General features: G+C 48.6%; 1 protein-coding gene across 3 annotated transcripts in view; it reads left to right on the plus strand.

Moving 5' to 3' along the window:
- Positions 1-24222, plus strand: part of LOC146333966 (phosphatidylinositol 4-phosphate 5-kinase type-1 gamma-like) — a 144931-nt gene that overhangs the window by 6163 nt on the left and 114546 nt on the right. For all 3 annotated transcript variants that reach the window (XR_014786415.1, XR_014786416.1, XM_084825084.1), the window contains exons 3-4: positions 8080-8166; positions 8788-8914. Coding sequence is in view for 1 of the 3 variants with exons in the window: in XM_084825084.1 (XP_084681210.1) it covers positions 8143-8166; positions 8788-8914 (151 nt within the window). In the remaining 2 variants the exon portion in view is untranslated. The remainder of the gene's footprint in view (positions 1-8079; positions 8167-8787; positions 8915-24222) is intronic.

Consider the following 24222-nt stretch of genomic DNA (forward strand, 5'->3'; position numbering starts at 1 on the left):
TGCAGAGACGCAGCCCTGGCACTTTTTCATGAGCAGGGACTCTGATGTCATCTGCCACCCCCTCAGAATTCCCTGTTCCCTCTGAGCTCAGCTGTGATCCTCACTGTAGCTGTGGGGGAATGAATTTCCAAGCAACAATATATTCTTCCATGTTGGAATGCAAAGTATTTGGGACGACTTGGTCTGGAATGGGCAGTTAAGACCTCTTCGCTTTACCAAAGGTGTGCTCCTGGTGGAGATGAAAACTCCTAGAACTGGTTTGTTGATATGGATTGACACAGCTGCCTGAGATTTTTGCATTGCCCTTGGAGACTGTCAGAATGAGCTCCTGCACTTCCAAATTTACCACTACACCAGTGTGTGTGTGTGTGTGTAAAATTCAATCCAGCTGGGTGTGTGGACGTTTCTGTTGGAGGGGGAGGGGGGAGATATAATGAAGGAGCTTAGGGAAGGCTGATGGGTAATGCCGGGGCGCTAAGGGAGTGTGCAAGGGGGCTGTTTCAGTGAGAAGGGATCTGTCCGTGAGGGCTGAGTTGAGAGGGTGAAGCTGCCCTAGAGTATCATATCCTGAAACCTAAAATGTTTGTGAGTGAGTGGGTGGAAAAGATTTCAACAGCCCCACATTTTTTCTCGGACGTCCAATGGAAATACCCCTGCCTTCCTCTCAGCTGCACTGTTTTTGGGTCCCGGTTGAAGGCTGTATATCTTACAAGGTTGTACAATCTTAGAAGGGGACATGTGCTACAATTCTGGATGTCAGGAGTAACTGACCTTCTGACTTTGGCTAACCTGCCATGCATAACCTTGGTGGTAGCCAGGAATCTCAGATGGCTATTGTGTGACTAATCCCAGCCAGCCATGGTTTGCTGGCTGGAATTAGTGAGTAAAGTTTTGGATTGGGGGAAACAGCAATGAGTCTTGTGACATTTCAAAGACTCTCAAATGAATAAAGTATTATAAAACTTCTTGTTCTTCTTGCTGCAACTGGCCAACACAGCTACCCCTCTGGAGATTGGGAGAAGCCCTCCAGACACACACAGTGTAAAAACTGTCAGTGTTTTACATATTGGGTCAAATTTCCATACAAAATAGCTTTTGTTTTAGCCATGGGCCTTAAGATGTAAACACAAAGTGTTCAAACTGGGGGCACTTCAGGGGTGTCTGAATATGCCCCACTAACACTGACCTGGTTTGCATGACACGACAACCCACAGTGGGTTGTCAGCCTTGTTTGTTTCACAGTGGTTTGTCATGATGTCTTAACCTGGTGGCTTCAGCATGGTTTGTTAACCACATGCAAGCCACCCTGAGAACCCATGGTATGTTGTGGTGGCTTGTTTTCAGAGTAGCTTGTCATGACATGTGAACCTGTGTATGCCCCTGCAGTGGGTTTCCAGAATTTAGAGGTGCCGAGAAAGTGATAAATCAAACTCAAAGGTTTGCTCGCAAGGAGCCTTTATTGAGTACTCACAGCGCACAGGCGTACCCAGTGGTTGGATCAGACAGCTTCTCTGAACCCCGAGCCAAGGGGTACAGTGGGTCTTATACCATACACGTCAGCAGTGAGGCAGCATGACAGCAGCAAGCGTTAATTAGCGTTCATCTGCAACTTTCCCAGCAGAGGCTAACAGCCCCACGTCAGAGGGGAGACAATCGGAACTTTCCCAACACGGCCACCTGTAAACAGAGCCTCACTTCTCAGGCGCTTCCCCAGCCCTGATAAGGTTCAGAGCTTGTTAGCATGGAATGTGCTGAGGCGGCGATATCGACCTTTGACTCATCTTACCAGCGAAGAGGCCCACTAGCAAGAGAACTGCACCTCATAACGAAGCAAATGCAAACAGGATTATGGATCTCTGTTGTTGTTCAGTCGTTCAGTCGTGTCCGACTCTTCGTGACCCCATGGACCATAGCACGCCAGGCCTTCCTGTCCTGCGCTCTCTCCCGGAGCATGCTCAAGTTCATATTCATTGCATTCGTGATGCTATCTAGCCATCTCATCCTCTGCCGTCCCCTTCTCCTTTTGCCTTCAGTCTTTCCCAGCATCAGGGTCTTTTCCAGGGAGTTTTCTCTTCGCATTAGGTGGCCAAAATATTGGAGCTTCAGCTTCATTATCTGTCCTTCCAATGAGCACTCAGGGTTGAGTTCCTTTAGGATTGACTGATTTGACCTCCTTGCAGTCCAGGGGACTCGTAAGAGTCTTCTCCAGCACCACAGTTAGAAAGCGTCAATTCTTCGGCGCTCAGCCTTCCTTATAGTCCAGCTCTCACAGCCATACATTACTACTGGGAAAACCATAGCTTTGATTAGACGGACCTTTGTCGGCAAGGTGATGTCTCTGCTTCTTACTATGCTGTCTAGGTTGGCCATAGCTTTCCTCCCAAGGAGCAAGCGTCTTTTAATTTCATGGCTACAGTCACCGTCTGTGGTGATCTTGGAGCCTAAGAAAGTAAAATCTGTCACTGCTTCCATTTCTTCCCCTTCTATATGCCAGGAAGTGATGGGGCCAGATGCCACGATCTTAGTTTTTTTAATGTTGAGTTTCAAACCAGCTTTTGCACTCTCCTCTTTCACCCTCAACAAGAGGCTCTTGAGATCCTCTTCGCTTTCTGCCATTAGGGTGGTATCGTCTGCGTATCGGAGGTTGTTGATAATTCTCCCGGCAATCTTAATTCCGACCTCTGATTCATCCAACCCGGCATTTCTCATGATGTACTCTGCATATAAGTTAAATAACCAGGGTGAAATTTTGCAGCCTTGTCGTACTCCTTTCCCAATTTTGAACCAATCGGTTGTTCCATGTCTGGTTCTTACTGTTGCTTCTTGACCCTGGTACAGGTTTCTCAGGAGACAGGTAAGGTGGTCTGGTACTCCCATCCCTTTAAGAATTTGCCACAGTTTGTTGTGATCCACACAATCAAAGGCTTTAGCGTAGTCAGTGAAGCAGAAATAGACGTTTTTCTGGAATTCTCTTGCTTTCTCCATGATGCAGCGAATGTTGGCGATTTCATCTCTAGTTCCTCTGCCTCTTCGAAACCCAGCTTGTACTTCCGGTAGTTCTCGGTTCGCATACTGCTGAAGCCTAGCTTGTAGGATTTTGAGCATCACCTTGCTGGCATGTGAAATGAGCGCAATTGTGCGGTAGTTTGAACACTCTTTGGCGTTGCCCTTCTTTGGAATTGGAATGTAAACTGACCTTTTCCAGTCTTGTGGCCACTGTTGAGTGTTCCAGATTTGTTGGCATATTGAATGCAGCACTTTAACAGCATCATCTGTTAGGATTTTAAATAGCTCGGCTGGAATACTGTCATCTCCGCTAGCTTTGTTGTTACTAATGCTTCCTAAGGCCCACTTGACTTCACTCTCTAGGATGTCTGGCTCAAGTTCAGTGACCGCACTATCATGGCTATCAGGGACATTCAGATCTTTCCTGTATAGTTCTTCTGTGTATTCTTGCCACCTCTTCTTAATCTCATCTGCTTCTGTTAGGTCCCTGCCTTCTTTGTCCTTTATCATGCCCGTCTTTGCACAAAACGTTCCCTTGAGATCTCCAATTTTCTTGAAGAAATCTCTAGTCTTTCCCATTCTGTTGTTTTCCTCAATTTCTTTGCATTGTTCATTTAAGAAGGCCTTCTTGTCTCTCCTTGCTATTCTCTGGAACTCTGCATTCAGTTGGATATATCTTCCCCTTTCTCCCTTGCTTTTCGCTTCCCTTCTTTCGTGAGCTACTTGTAAAGCCTCATCAGACAGCCACTTGGCTTTCTTGCATTTCTTTTTCTTTGGGATGGATTGAGTTGCTGCCTCCTGAACAATGTTACGGACCTCCGTCCATAGTTCCTCAGGCACTCTGTCTATCAGATCTAATCCCTGAAATCTATTCCTCACCTCCACTGTGTATTCATAAGGGATATGATTTAGGTCATACCTGAACGGTTTAGTGGTTTTCCCTATGTTCTTCAATTTAAGCCGAAATTTTGCAAGAAGCAGCTCATGATCTGAGCCACAGTCAGCTCCAGGTCTTGTTTTGACTGACTGTATGGAGCTTCTCCATCTTTGGCTGCAAAGGACATAATCAATCTGATTTCGATATTGACCATCTGGTGACGTCCATGTGTAGAGTCGCCTCTTGTGCTGCTGGAAAAGAGTGTTTGCTATGATCAGCATGTTCTCTTGGCAAAACTCTATTAGCTTTTGTCCTGCTTCATTTTGTACACCAAGGCCATGTCTGCCTGTTATCCCGGTGATTTCTTGACTTCCTACTTTAGCATTCCAATCCCCTATGATGAAGAGGACATCTTTTTTTGGTGTTAGTTCTAGAAGGTGTTGTAGGTCTTCATAGAACCGATCAACCTCAGCTTCTTCGGCCTCAGTGGTTGGGGCATAGACTTGAATTACTGTGATGTTGAATGGTTTGCCTTGGATTCGTACTGAGATCATTCTATCATTTTTAAGATTGTACCCCAGTACTGCTTTTCCCACCCTTTTGTTGACTATGAGTGCTACTCCATTTCTTCTAAGGGATTCTTGGCCACAATAGTAGATATGATGGTCACCTGAATTAAATTCGCCCATGCCTGTCCATTTTAGTTCTCTGATTCCCAAGATGTCGATGTTCAATCTTGCCATCTCATGTTTGACCACCTCCAGCTTACCTTGATTCATTGATCTGACATTCCAGGTTCCTAAACAATATTGTTCTTTACAGCATCGGATTTTCTTTTCACCACCAGACACATCCACAGCTGAGTGACCTTTCGGGTTTGGCCCAGCCGCTTCACTCTTTCTGGCGCTACTTGGAAATACCCTCTGCTCATCCCCAGTAGCATATTGGACACCTTCCGACCTGAGGGGCTCATCTTCCGGCGTCATCTCTTTTAGCCTTGTGATACTTTTCATGGGGTTTTCTTGGCAAGAATCCTGGAGTGGGTTGCCATTTCCTTCTCCAGTGGACCACATTTTGTCAGAACTCTCTGCCATGACCTGTCCGTCTTGGGTGGCCCTGCACGGCATAGCTTATGGCTTCACTGAGTTACGCAAGCCCCTTCGCCACAACAAGGCAGTGATCCATGAAGGGGTATGGATCTCTAGGCCCCTCTAAAACGACTGGTCACTTGGTTACAGGCCTGGGGCCATTACAACCTGGCACGATGGCTTATGCCAAAAGACTACAGGATCACTTGGCAAAAGCAGCAAAAACCTGACCATCTCGCTTGCTGCCTTGTGATTTCGCTAGCTGTATGTCAGGCTGGAAACACCTGCTTGCCCGATTTCCATTCACACTTGCGATCATTAGTCACTCTGCACAAATTCTGCAAATCAAGCAGTGATCAACCGTGAAATTTGCACACATTTTTCCTAATTTGCAGACCTTTTTTTTACTTTCCAGAATTGTACACCTTAGTTAATGTGAATGTGTGCAAATCTCCCCCAAAATCGGGGGGGGGGGGAGGGGATGCAAAAAAGGCCCTGGGTGGGACAACGAAGGGAGAAACAAAACATGGCATGCCAGCGAATGCCTGATCATCTGACAGCAGTGTGGGTTAAAGATGGATTAAACAAACCCCCATGGTTTGTTTTCAGGATGGCTTATTGTGATGTGCAAACTCACCTATTGTGTCACATTTTCTATTTTTGTGTCTGGACACATTTCTACATGAAACTTGATTGGTTTGAGCCATGTACCTTATGAGGTAATTTAGAGGTATTTGGGAGGATGACCTAAAATCTAAAAGCCTCCAAGTTGCTTAGAAAGAGTCACATTATTTGAATATAAATATGAAGGCTTATTCATTCCAATGGTTAGAAATTTTGTCAGGGTTAGCCCAAGGGCAGCCCTGAATTTTGGGACAATAACCACACTGGTGGAAGTCTTAAAGTCATCAGAGAGCTTCAGCTTACATTTAGAAATCAATTTTTTAAATGAACATCTTCCTTCAGGATAACACTTCATGCATCTGTTGAAGTGGGTTGTAGGAGTCCACGAATCCTTACACCATAAAAATATGTTAATATTTAAAGTGCTACAAAACTGTTTTGTTGTTTTTGCTGCAACGGAATACACAGCTACTCCTCTGGAAATTCCTTCCTTCAGCTTGGTTATGGCTTCTGCAAACCTTTTCAGAGAGCGGAAACGGTATTTCCTTCCTTCTTCCAGATTGATCCCAAGGAAATTGCTCAGTATGTGGGCTTGGTCTGGCTGCTCCTGCATTTCCACTGGAACTGGATTGGGCTGTTTGCTTCCAGTGATGAGAGAGGTGAAAATTTCATCCAGACACTGAGACCAATGCTCACACAGAATGGCATCTGTGTGGCCTTCATCATAATGCTCAGTAAAATGGCCCTTCTGTTTCTAGCAGAATTTGTTCTTATAACTAGTTATTGGTTTGAGCCCCAAGTCATGATTCTCTTTGGAGATTCGAGTGTTATACAACCATTCACAAAGTTATTGGCTGTTCATGAAGAAAAGACCAAGACCCCATTTCGGAAGGTCTGGATTCTAACATCCGATTGGGACATTTCTGCGACAGGATCCCAGTTGGACAGGCGATAGCTACAACCTTTCCATGGTGCTTTGCACTTCAGAGTCCACAGAAGGGATGTGCCAGCATTCAAGCATTTTCTCAGTGTTTTAGACCCATTTCAACTGCAAGGAGGCATCTTTCTCCATGACAGGTGGGAAACAGCATTTGGCTGTCAGTTTCTGAAATCAGGCAAAACCTCTGAATGGGAAGAGAGTGTCTGTACTGGGAAAGAGAAACTAGAGGGCCTGCCAGCCTCTGTGTTCAAAATGAGCATGGCCAGTCATGGCTACAGAATCTACAATGCTGTCTATGCCGTGGCACATGCATTACATTCTGTGCACATATCGGGATCCAAACATGCAATGATGGGGGACGGAAACAGGCTTCTGAATGTCCAGCTGTGGCAGGTAATGTCCTCCTTCAAACAAGAAAGTACCTTGGCGATTTTTTAAAGGCCATCCTGGAAGCAAAGGGTGAGCCTGGGAGAAGGGCTATTAGTCCATTCTAAAGATTCTAGGAGAGACATTCCCCATGGATATTCTTTGGTGGCCATCGGTTCCCTTAAAAAGCAATTTCTATTTTTTTTCCCCATTTATATCCCACCTCTCTTCCATCGTGGAAGTTCCCAGGTGGTTTCCCCTCCAAACACTGACAATACCCAGACCTGCTTAGCTTGAGCAAGGTAGCTGTCTTATCTTATGTGCCTTCAGACCATGACTGGGACAATAGGAAGTGAGTAAAGAGTAGCTGAGGCTTATAGTGTTTCGATGATAATAACAACAACAACAACAACAATGATGTATTTTAAAAGATATTGTGTTTCTGTAATAATAATTACATACGTAGAAATGTGGGTATTGAGGAGGGGAGAATCAAGCAACCCCCACAACACACACAGCTTCTCTACATGGGGCTTATATTGTGAGATCAAGATTGGTTGCTCATGGAAGTTTGAGGGTCCTTTACAAAACATTGTCAACCTCCAGGGCCCTTCCCATGGTTTATGACCTTTATCCCGCTTTTTAAAAGATCAAAGATAACGTGATAAGGGACATTAATCTGATCTACTGACTGTGCGTAATGATGGCATTGCGCTATAATCACAGCACCATCTAGTGGCTATAAAATGAAACATCTAGAAACATACAGAACTTCCTGAGAAAGGAAGTCCTTGATTCAAAGCATGCATTCACTTATGTAAAGGTGCCAATCTTAATCCTGTAAAGAATCCAGAAGCAGAAAGCCCTGGTAAGGATGTAGGATTTCAGCCTCGTGTGATGAACCCCACAGTGCTAGTCTGTAAAGCAGTATTAGTCCCCATTGAAATCTGCAGAAGCAAACACCAGGCAGGTCCCACCCAAAGATCTGAAGGTGTGTTGACACAAGCGGACACCAGCCCAAAAGCCCCCAAACCATAAGCACCTTCTAACACTGCCCAATGAAGAAGCAACTTTAGGTGTTAAACTAAATAATGGAGTACAGAAAAAGACAGTCTCTTAATTTGATGGCATTTACAGTATAGACAAGACCACACTCACAATTACCCCTATTTTCTCAGCTTCTCTTTCATTTCAGATTCTTGGTGCATTGAGGCACATCTGGTTTAACAACAGTGCTGGAGATGAAGTATCTTTCATGGAAAATGGTGAGAGATATGACATCTTGAACTGGATCCTCTTCCCAAATGAGTCTTTTGCCCCTGTGAAAGTAGGACAGGTAGATCCAGGAGCTCCCCCAGGCCAAGACTTCACCATTCACTCTGATACGATCGTGTGGCCTGCAGAGGTGGGGTTGAAGTGAATGGTCTAGATTCATATGAAAACTAAAGAATGTTGCAGTTCTGTCCCTTGAGAATAGGAGATGTCTTTCTAGATGAGACCAAAGGCCTCTTGAATCCAGGGAGGGGCTGTTGCCCAGTGGGAAAGCACAATTGTGGCATGCAGGAAGTCCCAGGTTTGATTTCCAGCATCTCCGGGCAGGGCTAGAAAAAGGCCCCTATCTGAAACTCGCAAAAGCCGTTGTCAGTCAGTGGAGACAATAGCTGGACCAGTAGAAGGCAACTTCCAATGTTCCTGTTTCTGTCTCAGAATATATTTTATCTGAGCCTCTATTATGATGGTCCAAAATAACCTGCAGACATCCAGAAGAGATTTGGCCTTCCTAAATTGCTGAGCCTATCCATCATGTAATAGGAAATTCCACCAAGTAGTTCTGAGTCCTGTTTAATACAATTTCTCTCACCTGGATATCCTCTTTTCCCTTTCAGAAGATGCCCTCTGTGAGGTGTGTGGAGAGGTGCTCTCCAGGACACAGGAAGAAAGTTCTGGATGGGAAGCCAGTTTGCTGCTACAGATGTGATGGTTGTCTGGAAGGGACCTTTTCTAACCAGACAGGTAGTTGAAATCTTGAGAACCATATTAAAGTGTAGAACATATTGGTAGAAGAGTGAAGTTCAGACAAGCTCACACACAAGGAGAAGAGTCTACCATTTGCCTTAGGAATTTTCCCCCCTGTAAATTCCATTTTGTTTGCAAAGTACTTATGTTTTCCTGAAGAAATCTTCTATTTAAATAATAAAATAATAACTCTTAGCAAAGCAGTAATACTCGCAAGTACAGTATTGGTTGGGTTTGCTTTCATATTCACATTAGTTCAGCTTTTCATGCATAGGTTTTTGAAAGCCATGTTTCCAACTTAGGTTGTTTTGACATCAGACCTGCTGTTTGGACTGATCAGGGTGGGTGGCTGCTCATTCTTGTAACAATTGGAGTATGATACCCCGGTCTCAAATAGATTGCCTTTTTCCATATAGTGTCTTCCACAACCTGTTCTGTAGCCTCTGCAAAAAAAATCTCCTGTGGGGACAGTTCATAGTCTCAAGAAAATGACAGGTATTTATTTATTTGCTTGGTTGCTCATTAAGAAGTCACTGCAGGTGACAGATTGTGGTTCAGTTCTTACAGTTAAACAGTTCTCATTTCTAGTTGCAGAATTTGGGATTTTCTTCCTTGCAGAATATTGACCATGAGTCTGGTATAGGTGGCTGTTGCGGGGAAAAAAGTGTTTTGTACCTTTTCTGACTCATGAAATATATTGCCAAAGCTTAAAGAGAGAGCAATGAAAGGGAGTTTGTGCACTTTGGTGTACAGTAGCTGCAGAATTGATTTTTCCAACCACTCTTTTGTGGGCTAAACTGGCCCCCACAAATTGAACATCTGAGTCATGTTTGAGATACTTCAATAGTTGCTGTTCTTTTCAGATGCAGTTCACTGTGTCCCATATCCAGAAGATCAACACCCAAATAAGAACCAAGACCAGTGTATCCCCAAAATTATCCACGTCTGTCATACTTCCCTCGGACTCCTCCGAGGACGAAGAGGAATGGCAGGCTCCGGACCCAGGGGAAGGGACCAGTGCAGAAGGAGCCCAAGCCCCTGAGCCCCCTGTGGATGCTCCAGGCCTGGCTGCAGCCCCCCCAGAGGAGTCGGAGGGCGGAACCCCCCCAACCCCCACAGAGCGAAGGCAGCTGCATGTAAGGGAGCAGCGTAGGCGAGCCTCTGTCCGTTTAAGACACAGAGGCTCTCAGAGGCAGGAGGACCGATTGGATGCAGCTGCTTCAGGACACGGCCCTTAAAAGCAGAAGCAGGCAGGAGCTGGATCTCAGCCAAGGCCCGGATCATACCTCACTCCGGACCTCAGCTTCGGCCCTGACCCACTGTCTTGCTTGTGTTCCCCGTGTGGTTTGGACTTGGGACTGGACACCAGACTTCTCTCTGCCACATCGCCTTGGTTCAACTGCCCTGGTAAAGTTCCCTGCCCCAGCCGCCATTTCCCTCTCGCAGCCTTGGACAGGTTTACGGCCCTGTTATCAGCCAGTGATTTATCGCTGCCAGCTGCGGTCAGCTGGCAGGAGCCGACAACTTCCTTTCATATCAAGAGACACTGGGGTTCATTTTAGCTTTTCTGGCTCTTTTCCTCTCTATGATCACATCTCTAGTGCTGGCAGCCTTCATTAAGCACTGTGACACCCCAATTGTCAAAGCCAACAATTGAGACCTCACCTACTTCCTCCTCCATGCCCTCATGCTCTGCTTCCTCTGCTCCTTCCTGTTTATCAGTCATCCCAGAAAGCTCACCTGTCTTCTCCAACAAACTGCTTTCAGCATCACCTTCGCTATTGCTGTTTCTTCCATTTTTGCAAAAACTGTCATGGTGGTTCTGGTCTTCATGGCCACCAAGCCAGGAAACATGAGAAGAAATTGTTGGAGAGACAACTGACAAACTCCATTGTCCTGGCCTGTCCCCTCATCCAAGCTCTTATCTGTGCCATCTGGCTGGTAACCTCTCCCCCATTCCCAAACTTGGACTTCCATGCCCTGGGTGGCAAGATGGTAGTGGAATGTAACGAAGGCTCAGCCACCATGTTTTACACTGTCCTGGGTTACATGGTTTTCCTGGCTCTCGTCAGCTTCGCGGTGGCTTTCCTAGCAAGGAAATTGCCCAACAGCTTCAACGAAGCCAAGTTTATCACCTTCAGCATGCTGGTGCTTCGCAGTGTTTGGGTCTCCTGTGTGCCAACCTACCTGAGCACCAAGGGGAAGTCCATGGTGGCCGTGGAGGTCTTCTCCATCTTGGCCTGTGGTGCTGGTCTCCTGGGTTGCATCTTCCTCCTCAAATGCTACATTATTGTGCTGAGACCCAGTCTCAATTGAAGAGATCACCTCATAAGGAAAAAGCATGTGTGAATCTTATGCTTTGGAGAATTCCATGCTAATTAATTTGGTAGCCAGTCAAAATCAATTCCCCTTCGTATTTATCAGTACAGGATTTAAAGTGATCCTGTCTGTTGTATTTTAAAATAAAACTAGCCAATCAAATCTATTATTGCTCTGTGTTTATTTTCTACTGGATGTGTTTCCTTTATGTTAAGCCATTCTAAAAATCCAGGAACAGACATCTAGTTAACTGCTCTCATGTGTATATTGAAGGGCATTGGGAGGTAATGAATCATTACAGATTTTAGATGAATGAATCAGTATTGATATTAGATAAATTGTGTAACTGGATAACATTTATTTTAAGTCTAGCTACACTGAAGTAATAAATAATGGGCAGTATCCAGCACTGGGCTAGTTCGCGCAACACAACAGCCAACCATGGGGTATTGTGCCAGGTGTCTATGAGTGCCCAGCTTACTGTGTCATGCGAACCTGAGCAGCATGGCTTGTTAGAGTTGGATGCAACCCCCAAATAAGCCATGGGCTATTGATGGGTTGCTGCCCACTCCCAACAAGCCGTGCTGCATGGGTTCACACAACATGGCAAGCCACGGTAAGCTGGATCCCATGCAAAAATGGTGCCCAGCACAATGCAAGAGCCCCCACAGCTAAATTAAACCATGGTGGTCTGTTACATTGTGCGAACCAGCACACTGCCACTGTACCTCTGCTCCTTCTGTTGTGCCCACAGGACCAACCATTAGCACTTTCTAAATGCTTTTTTACATCAGGCTTTTAACCCGCCACTTTACTGAAGTTTCCGCATTCTTTGTGGAATTAAGTTTGGCTCCTTTACACGTGTTTTTTCCCCCAGGTTTTTCTTTCTCTGCCTTTCTATACGTTGTATTACACAACTACTAGGTGGTGCTATGGTATGGAGGAATTGTGCAAATATGCTAGGGTTTCATGCTGCCATTCACAGATACACCAGACTTTCCTTGGTGGAGAAAAAAATGCTAAAATGGTTGCAAACAATGGGAGAGGCCCTGGGGGATGGTGATGTGGTATAAAGCACCCGCAAACTACCATGAGTGAGGAATCATGATCATACAATAAATGCCTCATATAGAAAGGCTCTAAAGCAACCCTGGAAACAAGCAGAAATGCTTGTTGCCTGAAAGGGGCAGGTCGGCAGAACTCCCTTATGTGAGATCCACTGACTTGCCCCATTCTAGAAACAAGTATTTGGGCTTGTTTCCAGTTGCTTCAGGATCTGCTGGTTCCCATTGCACTAGTGGTTGGATACTTGGATACTTCCCATTGTGTCAAGGGACCCGGACTTTGCTGAATATCTGTTGCTCTTACAGTCACCTCTCAGCTTATGGGGAATTCTAGGATCAAACAAGCTTTGGTTTAAGGGTAGGGATGGATGAAAGTCCCTTACCTGGTCCCGCAGCTTTTTTCGGGGGGGGGGGAGGCGCTCCGTTTCTCCCCCCGAAATTCTTGGCGGATGGGGAGGCGCCCCGCCCCCCCCTGCCGAAATTCTGGCCGGGGGGGAGGCGCCCCATCCCTCCCCGCTGAAATTCTGGCCGGGGGGAGCACCCCGCCTCTCCGGCCGCGAAAGAAAAAAGAAAAATTAAAAAAAAAACCATGATGGGCTACGTAAAGATTTACATAGCCTATCATGGCTGACTTTGAAAAAAAAAAAAGAAGCATGTACGCAAATGCGTTCCTTATTTGGGCACGGGTAGTCTACGTAAAGATTTACGTAGACTACGGCGAAAATAAGGGCAACGCAAATAGTGTTGCCCTTATTTTCGCCATAGTCTATGTAAATCTTTACGTAGACTACCCGTGCCCAAATAAGGAATACAAATGGCGGCACCCATGGGCGCCGCCATTTATGTATGCGCTTTTTTTTTTTCCTCAAAGTCAGCCGTGATAGGCTACGTAAAGATTTATGTAGCCTATCACGGCTGACTTTGAAAATCTAGCCGTGATAGGCTACGTAAATCTTTATGTAGCCTATCACGTTTTTTTTTTTTTTTTACACTTTATTTGGAAATGGCGGCGGCGGCAGCCAGTCGGAAGACCGGCCGCCACTGCACTGCCGCCGGGACTGCCGCCGTGAGGGACATTTGCACGAGGTAAGTCCCATCCCGGGGGGGGCGGGGGGGTGTCAGAGAATTTCCCCACCAATTTCAGGGGGCCGAACGCATTGGCATTTGGCCTTCCGGAGATTCGTGGAGAAATTCTCCGACATCCCTATAAGGGTCAAACTAGATGTGAGAAGCAATATGCAACTAGCAGTTGTAACTGTATACAATTGCATTTGGATACTGACAGGGTAAGCCCATTAGATGGGCAACTGCAGTTGTTCTCTTGGAATCTCACAGATCGAGGCAACAAAATTTGTGGTTCAGAGTTCATTACCTTTGAATTCTTCCTACCTACTGGGTTGTTATCAGTTTAGTTCCAGCATCAACAAATAATGCAAAACAGCTGAACCAATCAGGGCTTGCCCATTTTGATATCCATCCACCTACAAGTCAATGTCCAAATTTTGGACAGTATAACTCAGCTGTTTTTTTCAGATCCTTTTTATTAAGGGTAAGCAACTGGGTAAATCTATATGTGTAAACATTTATTTCACTTTCACACACACACCTGTTTATAAAGGTATGGGTCCTGGTAACATCTGGGACTGTCTTTTAAGAATATAAGAAGAGCCCTGTTGGACCCAGGGTCCATCCAATCCAGCATTCTGTTCACACAGTGGCTCATGGGAAACCCACAAGCAGGACATGAGCGCAACAGTACCCTCCTGCCCATGTTCACCAGCCACTGGTGTACATAGGCACACCACCCCTGATACTGGAGGTGGCATATAGCCATCAGGACTAGTAGCCATGGATAGCCTCCTCCATGAATTTGTCTGACTCCCTTTTAAAGTCATCCAAACGGGTGGCCATCACTACATCCTGTGGCAGCAAATTCCACAGTCTAACTCTGTGCTGTGTGAAGGAGTCCCCCCTTTTCTCTGTCCTGAATCTCCCACCAATAAGCTTCATGGGACGACCCCACTGGGTTCTAGTATTTTGAGAGAGGGAGAAAAATGTTGTGACAGAACTTTTGAATGCTCTGCCAGAACTTGAAGAAAAATTCTCGAAGGCCTGGCTCATATTATGAGAGAACTTAAATACCAGGGTTGGTAAGTGCTTAAAGGCACAACCCTAGGCATGTTTAGACAGAAAAAACATCCTCCCTCATTTAGCTCGATCAGTGAGGAGCAATGTGAACTCAGCTGGCTTCCAGCTGTGAGGGAAGAGAGAGGCAGAGTGAGCCACAGCCTTGAGAAGTGCTCCTCAACTACAGGCACTCCTTCCTCTCTCTCTCTTCTTGAAGGGTGTGGAGCTTCAGGGATGTGTGTGGGGGGCTTGCCTGAGGCCTCATGGGCCAGGTTGGGCAGCCTGGCAGGCTGGATTCAACCCACGGGCCATAGGTTCTGTCAGGCGCGCCCTAGTGGCTTCTTTCAGTAGACTCCAATAGCCTACTCAGGACACAGACGAAACGATTCTTTTCAAGGCTTTAATCCTTTTACAACTTAATGACTCTTTCAGATGCTAAGCACCAGCGACTAAGCAAGGAACAGCAGAGTGGCCTAAGCTTCAAGAATGCAGTTGATTCCCATTTGAAAGGGAGTCCCTTGAAGACCCAGAACTTATGGGCTAGGGAGAGATCCTCCCTCTTTCCCTTGGGTCCATGGGAGGCAGCCGTTGCTTGCGCGCCAAATGGGCGCTACGCCTCCTTTCCGCGCCCTCCATTGCTCGTCGCTCTTTGCGTCTGCGTCGAGCGTCTAGCAAGCCCCGTTCCCGCACTTGCTCACTGCCAGGGTCACTATCTCAGGAATGCCAACAGAAGGAGTCTCTGCCAGCTGCTGTGCCTGTGAGGGATGAGCTGGCTCCTCTCCCATGGATTGCTGTTCCTCCTCAGAATCAGAACTGCTGTGGGGCTGAATGGGCCCAGTTTCCACCCTGACATCATCCCCACTCCCATGAGGCCCCCCCTCATGCCCCTCCCCTGGGACCCCGGGTTTGTGGGGGTACACCTGGTGGAAGCGCCTCAGCAGCAGTGGAGCATGCACATTTCCCGTGGGTTCCCAGGATCGCTCATCTGGCCCGTACCCCTTCCAGTCCACCAGATATTGCAGGCGGCCACGAGAAAGGCAGGAGTCCAGAATCTCCGCGACCTCAAACTCCTCCCCCCCCTCCACCAGCACTGGCGGCGGGGGAGGGGGAGCCGGCCAAGTGATGAGGGTCGCCAGAAACCAGGGGGGACAGCAAGGACCGATGAAAAACAGGATGGATCTTCATGGAGGGGGGGAGAGCCAGGCGAAAAGCAACAGGGTCAATCTGGGCTGTAATCTGGAGAGGCCCCGTGCGGCGAGGCGCGAGCTTCCTTGCGGGCGAGTGAGAGGGGAGATATTGGGTGGGCAACCAAACCCAGTCCCCCAGTTGCAGAGATGGACCCGGCTGGCGCTGCCGATCCGCAGAGGCCTTGTAGGCTGTCTTGGCTTGCTCGAGGGAGTCCCGTAAGAGGTGGTGTACCGCTCGCAACTCCTCTAAAAAGTCATGGGCCGCCGGCACTGAAGAGGGAGCTAAGGTGGGTGGGAAAGCCTTGGGATGGTAACCAAAACTGGCAAAAAATGGAGTCTGGCAGGTGGAAGCATGGCAGGCATTGTTATAAGCAAATTCCGCGAGAGGCAGCAAGGAAAACCAGTCATCCTGCTGGTAATTGACATAACAGCACAAATATTGCTCCGGAGGCACATTGGTGCGCTCGGTCTGACCGTCCGTCTGGGGATGGTGGGTGGAGGAAAGACGGAGCATCACATGGAGAAGCCCAAGTAGCTCTCTCCAGAAATGTGCAGTGAATTGTGCCCCCCTATCCGAAATGGGACCCTCGGGCCATCCGTGGAGCCAGAAAAGGTGTGCCAAAAACAGCTCTGTCATCTCCCTGGCTGTGGGCAACCCAGAGCAGGAGATGAAATGGGCTATCTTAGAAAACAAATCCACCACCACCAGAATGGTGGTCTTACCGTGTGAGGGAGGCAAGTCAGTGATGAAGTCAAGGGAGAGCAGTTTCCAAGGTCCTGAGGGGGTAGGCAGGGGGTGAAGCAAGCCTGTGGGCTTGCCTGAGGGAGCCTTCGCCCACTGGCAGGTTGGGCAGGAGGCGACATAGGATTTGACGTCCTGACACACACGAGGCCACCAAAAGTCCCTCGTCACTCCATGCAGGGTCTTGGCGACGCCAAAATGCCCAGCTGTGGGGGAGTCGTGGCACTGATGGAGGACCTTCTCATGGAGGGGTCTAGAAGGCACATAGACCTGGCCGGAATGGTAAAGCAGGCCACCTCACAAAGAGAAGGGGGTAGAGTGGGGGCGGGGCAGAGGCTAGCCCCAATTCCTCCACTTTTGTGCGGACAAAAGCATCCTGAGCCTGTTCAGAGTGAATAAGTTCCTCCCAAGAGTGAGGTATCACAGCTGCTGCCAGGCTCTGGGGGGGAAGAATCAGAGGGGGGGGGATTTCCCTCACCCCCTAGCTGGAGGTCCGGCTTACGAGAAAGAGCATCTGCTTGTAGGTTGTCCGAGGCCTTCACATGGCAAATCTTAAGGTGGAACCGGGGGGAAAAAACCAACCACCTAATCTGCCGCTGGTTTAAGGCACAGGCTGTCTGAAGATGTTCCAGGTTGTGATGGTTGGTTCTAACTTCAACTGGGTGCTGTGCCCCCTCCAGCAGTTGACGCCAAGTCTCCAAAGCGGACTTGATGGCCAACAGTTCCTTCTCCCAGATGGTATAATTCCTCTCAGACATGTTCAGCTTCCTGGAGTGGTAGGCGCAGGGTTGCAACCCGCCGCCCGCCTGATCTGGCTGAAAAAGCACAGCCCCCACCGCAAAGTCAGAGGCATCAGTTTGCACTACAAAAGGCTTCCTCGGGTCGGGATGTAACAGGATCGGCTCAGAACTAAAAAGCTTCATAAGTTCCTCGAAAGCCTGTTGGGCAGATGCTGTCCAACGAAAAGGAGATTTCCTGCCCTTAAGGAGGTCTGTGAGAGGAGATGTCAGCCAAGCAAAGCTGGGCAGGAACTTTCTGTAAAAATTAGCAAACCCCAGAACACGTTGCAAGTCCTTCTTGGTGGTTGGAGCCTGCCAGGAGAGGACAGCCTGGACCTTTGCAGGATCCATCCTGATACCATCAGCTGAGATAATGTAGCCAAGATAGTCCAAAGAGGTTAGGTCAAATGCACATTTCTCCAGCTTGGCATAAAGATGGCGCTCGCGGAGGCGCTGGAGGATGGCGGAGACATGGTGCTGATGGGTGTGCGGGTCCTCAGAAAATATAAGTCATCAAGATACACAATGAGGAAAGTGTTTAAATAGTCCCGGAAGATGGCATTCATAAAACGCGAAAACATGGGGGGGGGGGTGCAGGCGAACCCAAAGGTATTCATACTAGGTATTCATACGCTCCGTACCGGGCGCCGAAACAGGTCTTCCACTCATCCCCTTCCCGGATGCAAATCAGATTGTCGGCGCCACACAGGTCCAACTTGGTGAAAATCTTGGCTCGCCCCAGGCGCTCCAGCATCTTGGGTATGAGGGGGAGGGGGTTCTTGTCGGGGATCGAGACCGAATTCAACGCTCGTAAGTCATGTACCGGGCAGAGTTCTCCCAATTTTTTGTGCACAAACATAGCAGGGGTGCAGGCGGGGGAGGAGGAGGGGCGAATGAAGCCACGTCTGATGTTTGTGTCCAAAAACTCCCGCAGAGCTTGAATTTCCAGCTCCAACATCAAATAGAGCCGGCCAGCGGGGATGGTCACCCCAGGAATGAGGTTAATGGCACAGTCAAAAGGGCGGTGGGGGGGAAGCTGGCCGGCCTCCTTCTTGTCAAAAACATCCTGAAAAGCTACATACTTCTCTGGGAGGATCACGGTAGCTGAAGAACTGCCAGAAGCGGACGAGGATGGGGAGGAAAGGGTTAAGGCCTGGGCTGGGACCGGCGCCTCGTTCGGGAGGCAATGCTCCCGGCAGTAGGGGGACGCAAACTCCACTTGCTGAAGCCCCCAGGAAATCTGAGGATTATGCTTCGAGAGCCAGGAAACACCCAGCATGATTGGGTATTGGGGAACCCTGGCCTAATGAAACTGAATCTGCTCAACGTGGGACTGGGTGCGCAGAGTGAGCGGAGCTGTAATCCGGGTCACCGCGCCCGAAGAAAGAGGATGCCCATCGATGGTCTCCACTGCCAAGGGGGCAGGAAGAAGCAGGGTAGGAACCTTGTGGAAGAGGGCGAACGTTTCATCCATGAAACTGGTCGTAGCCCCAGAGTCCACTAAAGCTAGGGCCTCCACCCCACCCCACTGGAAGGAGCGGAGGTGAACATGCAATAGCAGATAGGAGGGTGGGGGGGTTGCTGAAGGCACCCACCGGGTGTGGAACCGACTCCCACACTGGAGACCCCCAACAGGCTTGGGGACAGCCTAGTCAGGCCTGGGGATGAGGAGGAGGAGGAAAAGAGAGGAGGGGGAGGCAGTGGGGCTGCAAGTCTAGCGCGGCAGGTTTTGGCGAAATGTCCCAGCTTTCCACACCGAAAGCATCGCTCTAGTTCCTCCGGCAGCAACGGGGCTCGGGTAGCTCCCAGCTGCATCGGGGTCTCCTCCACCCCTACCGCAGGGGTGGGGGAGGGGGCAGGAAACGTGGGGGAATGGGAGGAGGGAAATCTCAGCCCCTGGCACCCCTCCGGGTCTGCTGTCGCCCCTCCAGCCAACTATCTATCTGGAGGCAGGTCTGGATGAGGTCCTCCAAAGTAGGCGGGCTGGGCGTGCGCGCCAACTCATCCAAGATCTCGTTGTTCAAACCATCCAAAAACTGAGCCACCAGCGCAGCATCATTCCACTGTAAATCCTGCATCAGCAAGCGAAAAGTTGTCGCGTAGCTGGAAACTGAGTCCTTGCCCTGCCTGAGGTGGCGAATCTCCCGAAAAGCCGTCTGCGTGCGCAGGGGGTCACCGAAAAATATGGCCATCGCTGTCATGAAACCGTGATAGTCCCCAAGCAGGGGGTCATTAGCGAGAAGTCCCAAAGCCCATTTAGCTGCCACGCCTGAAAGTAGGTTAATGATGAAGCCCACACAAAGCTGTTCTGTTAGGAAATCCTCAGGTCGAAGGCGCATGTTCAGCTCCGATTGGGCCCGGAAAATCTGAAAAAGTCCTTTCTCACCAGAAAACTTCTCTGGCAAAGCCACCGAGCACTTGCAGCAGGGGGGAATTGGAGGTGGTGGGGGTTGAACCGCAGCTTGCAGAGCCTGTATGGCAGTCGTCAGTTGAGCCACTTGATCACGGAGAACCTGGTTCTCTTGCACCAGAGCTTGCACTGCCAGGTCCCTGGCACCCTCCATTCGGCAGGAGGAGGAGAGAGAGAGAGAAAAAAAAGAGGAATGGGGACCAAGCTGTCAGGAGCGCCCTAGCGGCCTCTTTCAGTCTACTCCAATAGCCAACTCAAGACACAGACAAAAGGATTCTTTTCAAGGCTTTAATGCTTTTACAACTTAATGACTCTTTCAGATGCTAATCACCAGCGACTAAGCAAGGAACAGCAGAGTAGCCTATGCTCCGGGTTAGGCAGTTGGTCCCCGTTTGAAGGAGAATCACTTGCAGACCCTGAACGTATGGGCTAGGGAGAGTTCCTCCCTCTTTCCCTTGGGTCCACGGGACACGACCGTTGCTTGTGCGCCAAACGGGCGCGACGCCTCCTTTCCGCACCCTCCAGCTGTCGTTGCTCCTGGCGTCGGCGCCCAGTGTCCAGCAAGCCCCCCTCCAGTGCTCTTTCACTGCCAGGGTCACTATCTATCCCAGGCTTGCTGGCAGGAGGAGTCTCTGCTAGCTGCTGTGCCTGTGAGGGATGAGTGGGCTCCTCTCCCACGGATTGCTGTTCCTCCTCAGAATCAGAACTGCTCTGGAGTTCTATGGGCTCAGTTTCCACCCTGACAGGTTCCCCATCCCTGACCTGGAGGATGCAAGAGCAAGTCATCCCAGGGCTTGATTGGTCAGTTTGAACTTCCCTCTGTGGAAGCTGCTCAACTCCCATAGAAATACCTTTGTTTGGAAATCTTTCTTTGTCTTGAAGCAGTTGGCAAAGAATCCCGACAAGACTAAGCCCCAATCCCCACCTGCAAGCTGCTTTGGTGAGTTCTTCTTAGGATTTTAGGATTCAGCAAAGTGTAAGAGCCTCCTGTATGCCAGGAGGTGATGGGGCCAGATGCCATGATCTTAGTTTTGTTAATGTTGAGTTTCAAACCAGCTTTTGCACTCTCCACTTTCACCCTCAGCAAGAGGCTCTTGAGATCCTCTTCGCTTTCTGCCATTAGGGTGGTATCGTCTGCGTATCGGAGGTTGTTGATCATTCTCCCGGCAATCTTAATTCCGACCTGTGATTCATCCAACCCGGCGTTTCTCATGATGTACTCTGCATATAAAATTAAATAAGCAGGGCAACAATATACAGCCTTGTTGTACTCCTTTCCCAATTTGGAACCAATCGGTTGTTCCATGTCTGGTTCTTACTGTTGCTTCTTGACCCTCGTACAGGTTTCTTAGGCGACAGGTAAGGTGGTCTGGTACTCCCATCTCTTTAAGACTTTGCCACAGTTTGTTGTGATCCACACAATCAAAGGCTTAAACATAGTCAATGAAGCAGAAATAGATGTTTTTCTGGAATTCTCTTGCTTTCTCCATGATGCAGCAAATGTTGGCGATTTGATCTCTAGTTCCTCTGCCTCTTCGAAACCCCGCTTGTACTTCCAGTAGTTCTCGGTTCGCATACTGCTGAAGCCTAGCTTGTAGGATTTTGAGCATAACCTTGCTGGCATGTGAAATGAGTGCAATTGTGCGGTAGTTTGAACACTCGTTGGCACTGCCCTTCTTTGGAATTTGAATGTAAACTGAGCTTTTCCAGTCTTGTGGCCACTGTTGAGTGTTCCAAATTTGTTGGCATATTGAATGCAGCACTTTAACAGCATCATCTTTTAGGATTTTAAATAGCTCAGCTGAAATACTGCCATCTCTGCCAGCTTTGTTGTCAGTAATGCTTCCTAAGGCCCACTTGACTTCACTCTCTAAGATGTCCGGCTCAAGTTCAGTGAGCGAACTATCATGGCTATCAGGGACATTCAGATCTTTCCTGTATAGTTCTTCTGTGTATTCTTTCCACCTCTTCTTCATCTCATCTGCTTCTGTTAGGTCCCTGCCTTCTTTGTCCTTTATCATGCCCGTCTTTGCACAAAACGTTCCCTTGAGATCTCCGATTTTCTTGAAAAGATCTCTAGTCTTTCCCATTCTATTGTTTTCCTCGATTTCTTTGCGTTGTTCATTTAAGAAGGCCTTCTTGTCTCTCCTTGCTATTCTCTGGAACTCTGCATTCAGCTGGATATATCTTCCCCTTTCTCCCTTCCTTTCACTTCCCTTCTTTCCTCAGCTCCTTGTAAAGCCTCATCAGGCAGCCACTTGGCTTTCTTGCATTTCTTTCTCTTTGGGATGGATTTCGTTGCTGCCTCCTGAACAGTGTTACGGACCTCCGTCCATAGTTCCTCAGGCACTCTGTCTATCAGGTCTAATCTCTGAAATCTATTCCTCACCTCCACTGTATATTCATAAGGGATATGATTGAGGTTGGTTTTCCCTACGTTCTTCAATTTAAGCCGAAATTTTGCAACAAGAAGCTGCACTGTCTGAGCCACAGTCAGCTCCAGGTCTTGTTTTTACTGACTTGGAAATACCCTCTGCTCTTCCCCAGTAGTATACTGGACACTTTCCGACCCGAGGGTCTCATCTTCCGGCGTCATCTCTTTTAGCCTTGGGATACGTTCCATGGGGTTTTCTTGGCAGGAATCCTGGAGTGGGTTGCCATTTCCTTCTCCAGTGGACCATGTTTTGCCAGAACTCTCTGCCATGACCTGTCCGTCCTGGGTGGCCCTGCACGGCATAGCTTATGGCTTCACTGAGTTATGCAAGCCCCTTCGCCACAACAAGGCAGTGATCCATGAAGGGGTGTTAAAGAAGAGGAAGCCCTAAAAAGGGGGGAGCTTCCCTTCTCCATAAGTCTATAAGCTTGGACATAAAGAGCTATTCCAAAATGTGAGTGGTGGTTATCTATCTCTGGAATAGAGACAAATATTGTGTGGCGGCCTGTCCTACTCTGCAGGATTGTTGGTGCAAGCTCCTGCTTGCTACAAAGTCTAAGATGTGCATCTGTGTGTAGAATTCTATGACATCTAGAGTTGCCTACACCGTCTTTCTGCTCCCCATGAAAGGTCCTTTGCATTATTGAGCATTGCTGGCATAGTAAGCAGACTGACATAAAGGATTTGGGTCTTGCCACATGGCACCATCTTTGCATTTTGAATGGGAATGGGGGGAGTGGAGAGAAAGGAGGAGAAAGTAGCTCATGGAGAAGGCCCGAGGCTTAGCAGTGGAGTACCTGCTTTGCATGTAAAAGGCCCAGGATTTTCCAGGCAGAGCTGGGAAAGCCTTACTTCTGAGTAAACCAGCTGCCAACTGTCACCAGGCTGCAGCAGAAGGAGATGAGTGTGGGAAGCCCTGCTGAAATACCACTTGATTTTCTTTATTCTTTTTCCTCTTCATCCCTATTTTTTCCTTTTGTGTCCTGTTTTTGTTTTTAAGATTGTAAGCCTCCCAGGGCATGGAGGGTCTTGTTTTATTGATTGCGTACATAAGCTGCTCCGGGAGCCCTTTTTTTGGCTGAGGAACGGGCTACAAATATAGATTGATTGATTTAAGGCTTAAATTATATCTATCAATCAATCAATGCTCAGTTTGCAGCGAAGGTCCAGCTCCTTGCTGACGCCCGTAAGCCTCGCAGACCACCGAGAAACGGCCTCAGAGCGTCGCCTGCGGCGAACGATCCAAAGCCAAACCGGAAGCCAGCCAGCTAGCCACGCAGCCGGCGCCTTAACTCCATGGTGAAAGAACCCTGAGAGCGTTTTCCGCTCCTCGAGGAAAAGGCGTTGCTCTAGTTGCTGTGCTCCGTGGCGCTGCCTCCGAGCTGGGCGCCTGCCTCTGTCGTTCTCTTCAGGAGAAGCGGCGGCCGGTCGTCGGGGCTCAGGTGAACCGAGCCCAGGGCCGGGCCGGGCCGGGCCGGGCCCTCGCCTTCGTCCGCCATGGAGCTGGAGGCTTCCGACGAGGCGGGGAGCGCTGGCGGGGCCGAGGACGGCGCGGGGTTCGTCACCCCCGAGGCGGCAGCCGGAGGAGGATGGGGGGCTCCGCTGGTCCCCTTCGCCGAGGGCGCAGGCAGGCAGGCCGGTCGGTTGGGGCTCCTCGCCAGCCTTTCCTTCCTCAGTCATGCCAGCTGTTATTCAGCAGCAGCCAGGAGGAGAGGGGAGGGGTTGTGGGGTTGCCATTAATGGCATTATTGGCAATATTAGTCATTAATAATGTGTGGTAGCCGGTGGGAAGGGGCATTGTGGGCCTGCAGGTAATGACATTTAGTAATAGGAATTAATTATACTCATAATAATATGATTGTGGGGCTGCCATTAATGGCATTATTGGCAATGGTAGGAATTAATAATACTGATGATAATGTGGGGGCTGGGAGGGGGAATTATGGGGCTGCAGGGAATTACATTAGAATATTAGTAGTTAATGGTACTGATAACATGGGGTGGGAGGGGGGATTGTGGGCTTGGCATTGATAGCGTCATTGGCAATATTAGGAATTAATACTACTGATAATTTGGAGGATGGGAGGGGGATTGTGAGGCAGCAGTGAGTAACATTATTAAGAATACTAGGAATTAATAACATTGATTATTAATATCTATCTTAGTAATGCTACTAATTAACCATATTACTGATGCTAATAGCATGGTGTGCTCTGGGGGAGGAGAGATTGTGGCACTGTTAG

The sequence above is a fragment of the Heloderma suspectum genome, chromosome W, assembly GCF_057233095.1.
Source record: "Heloderma suspectum isolate Gila_16-S chromosome W, 16-S_ref, whole genome shotgun sequence".
Lineage (NCBI taxonomy): Eukaryota > Metazoa > Chordata > Lepidosauria > Squamata > Helodermatidae > Heloderma > Heloderma suspectum.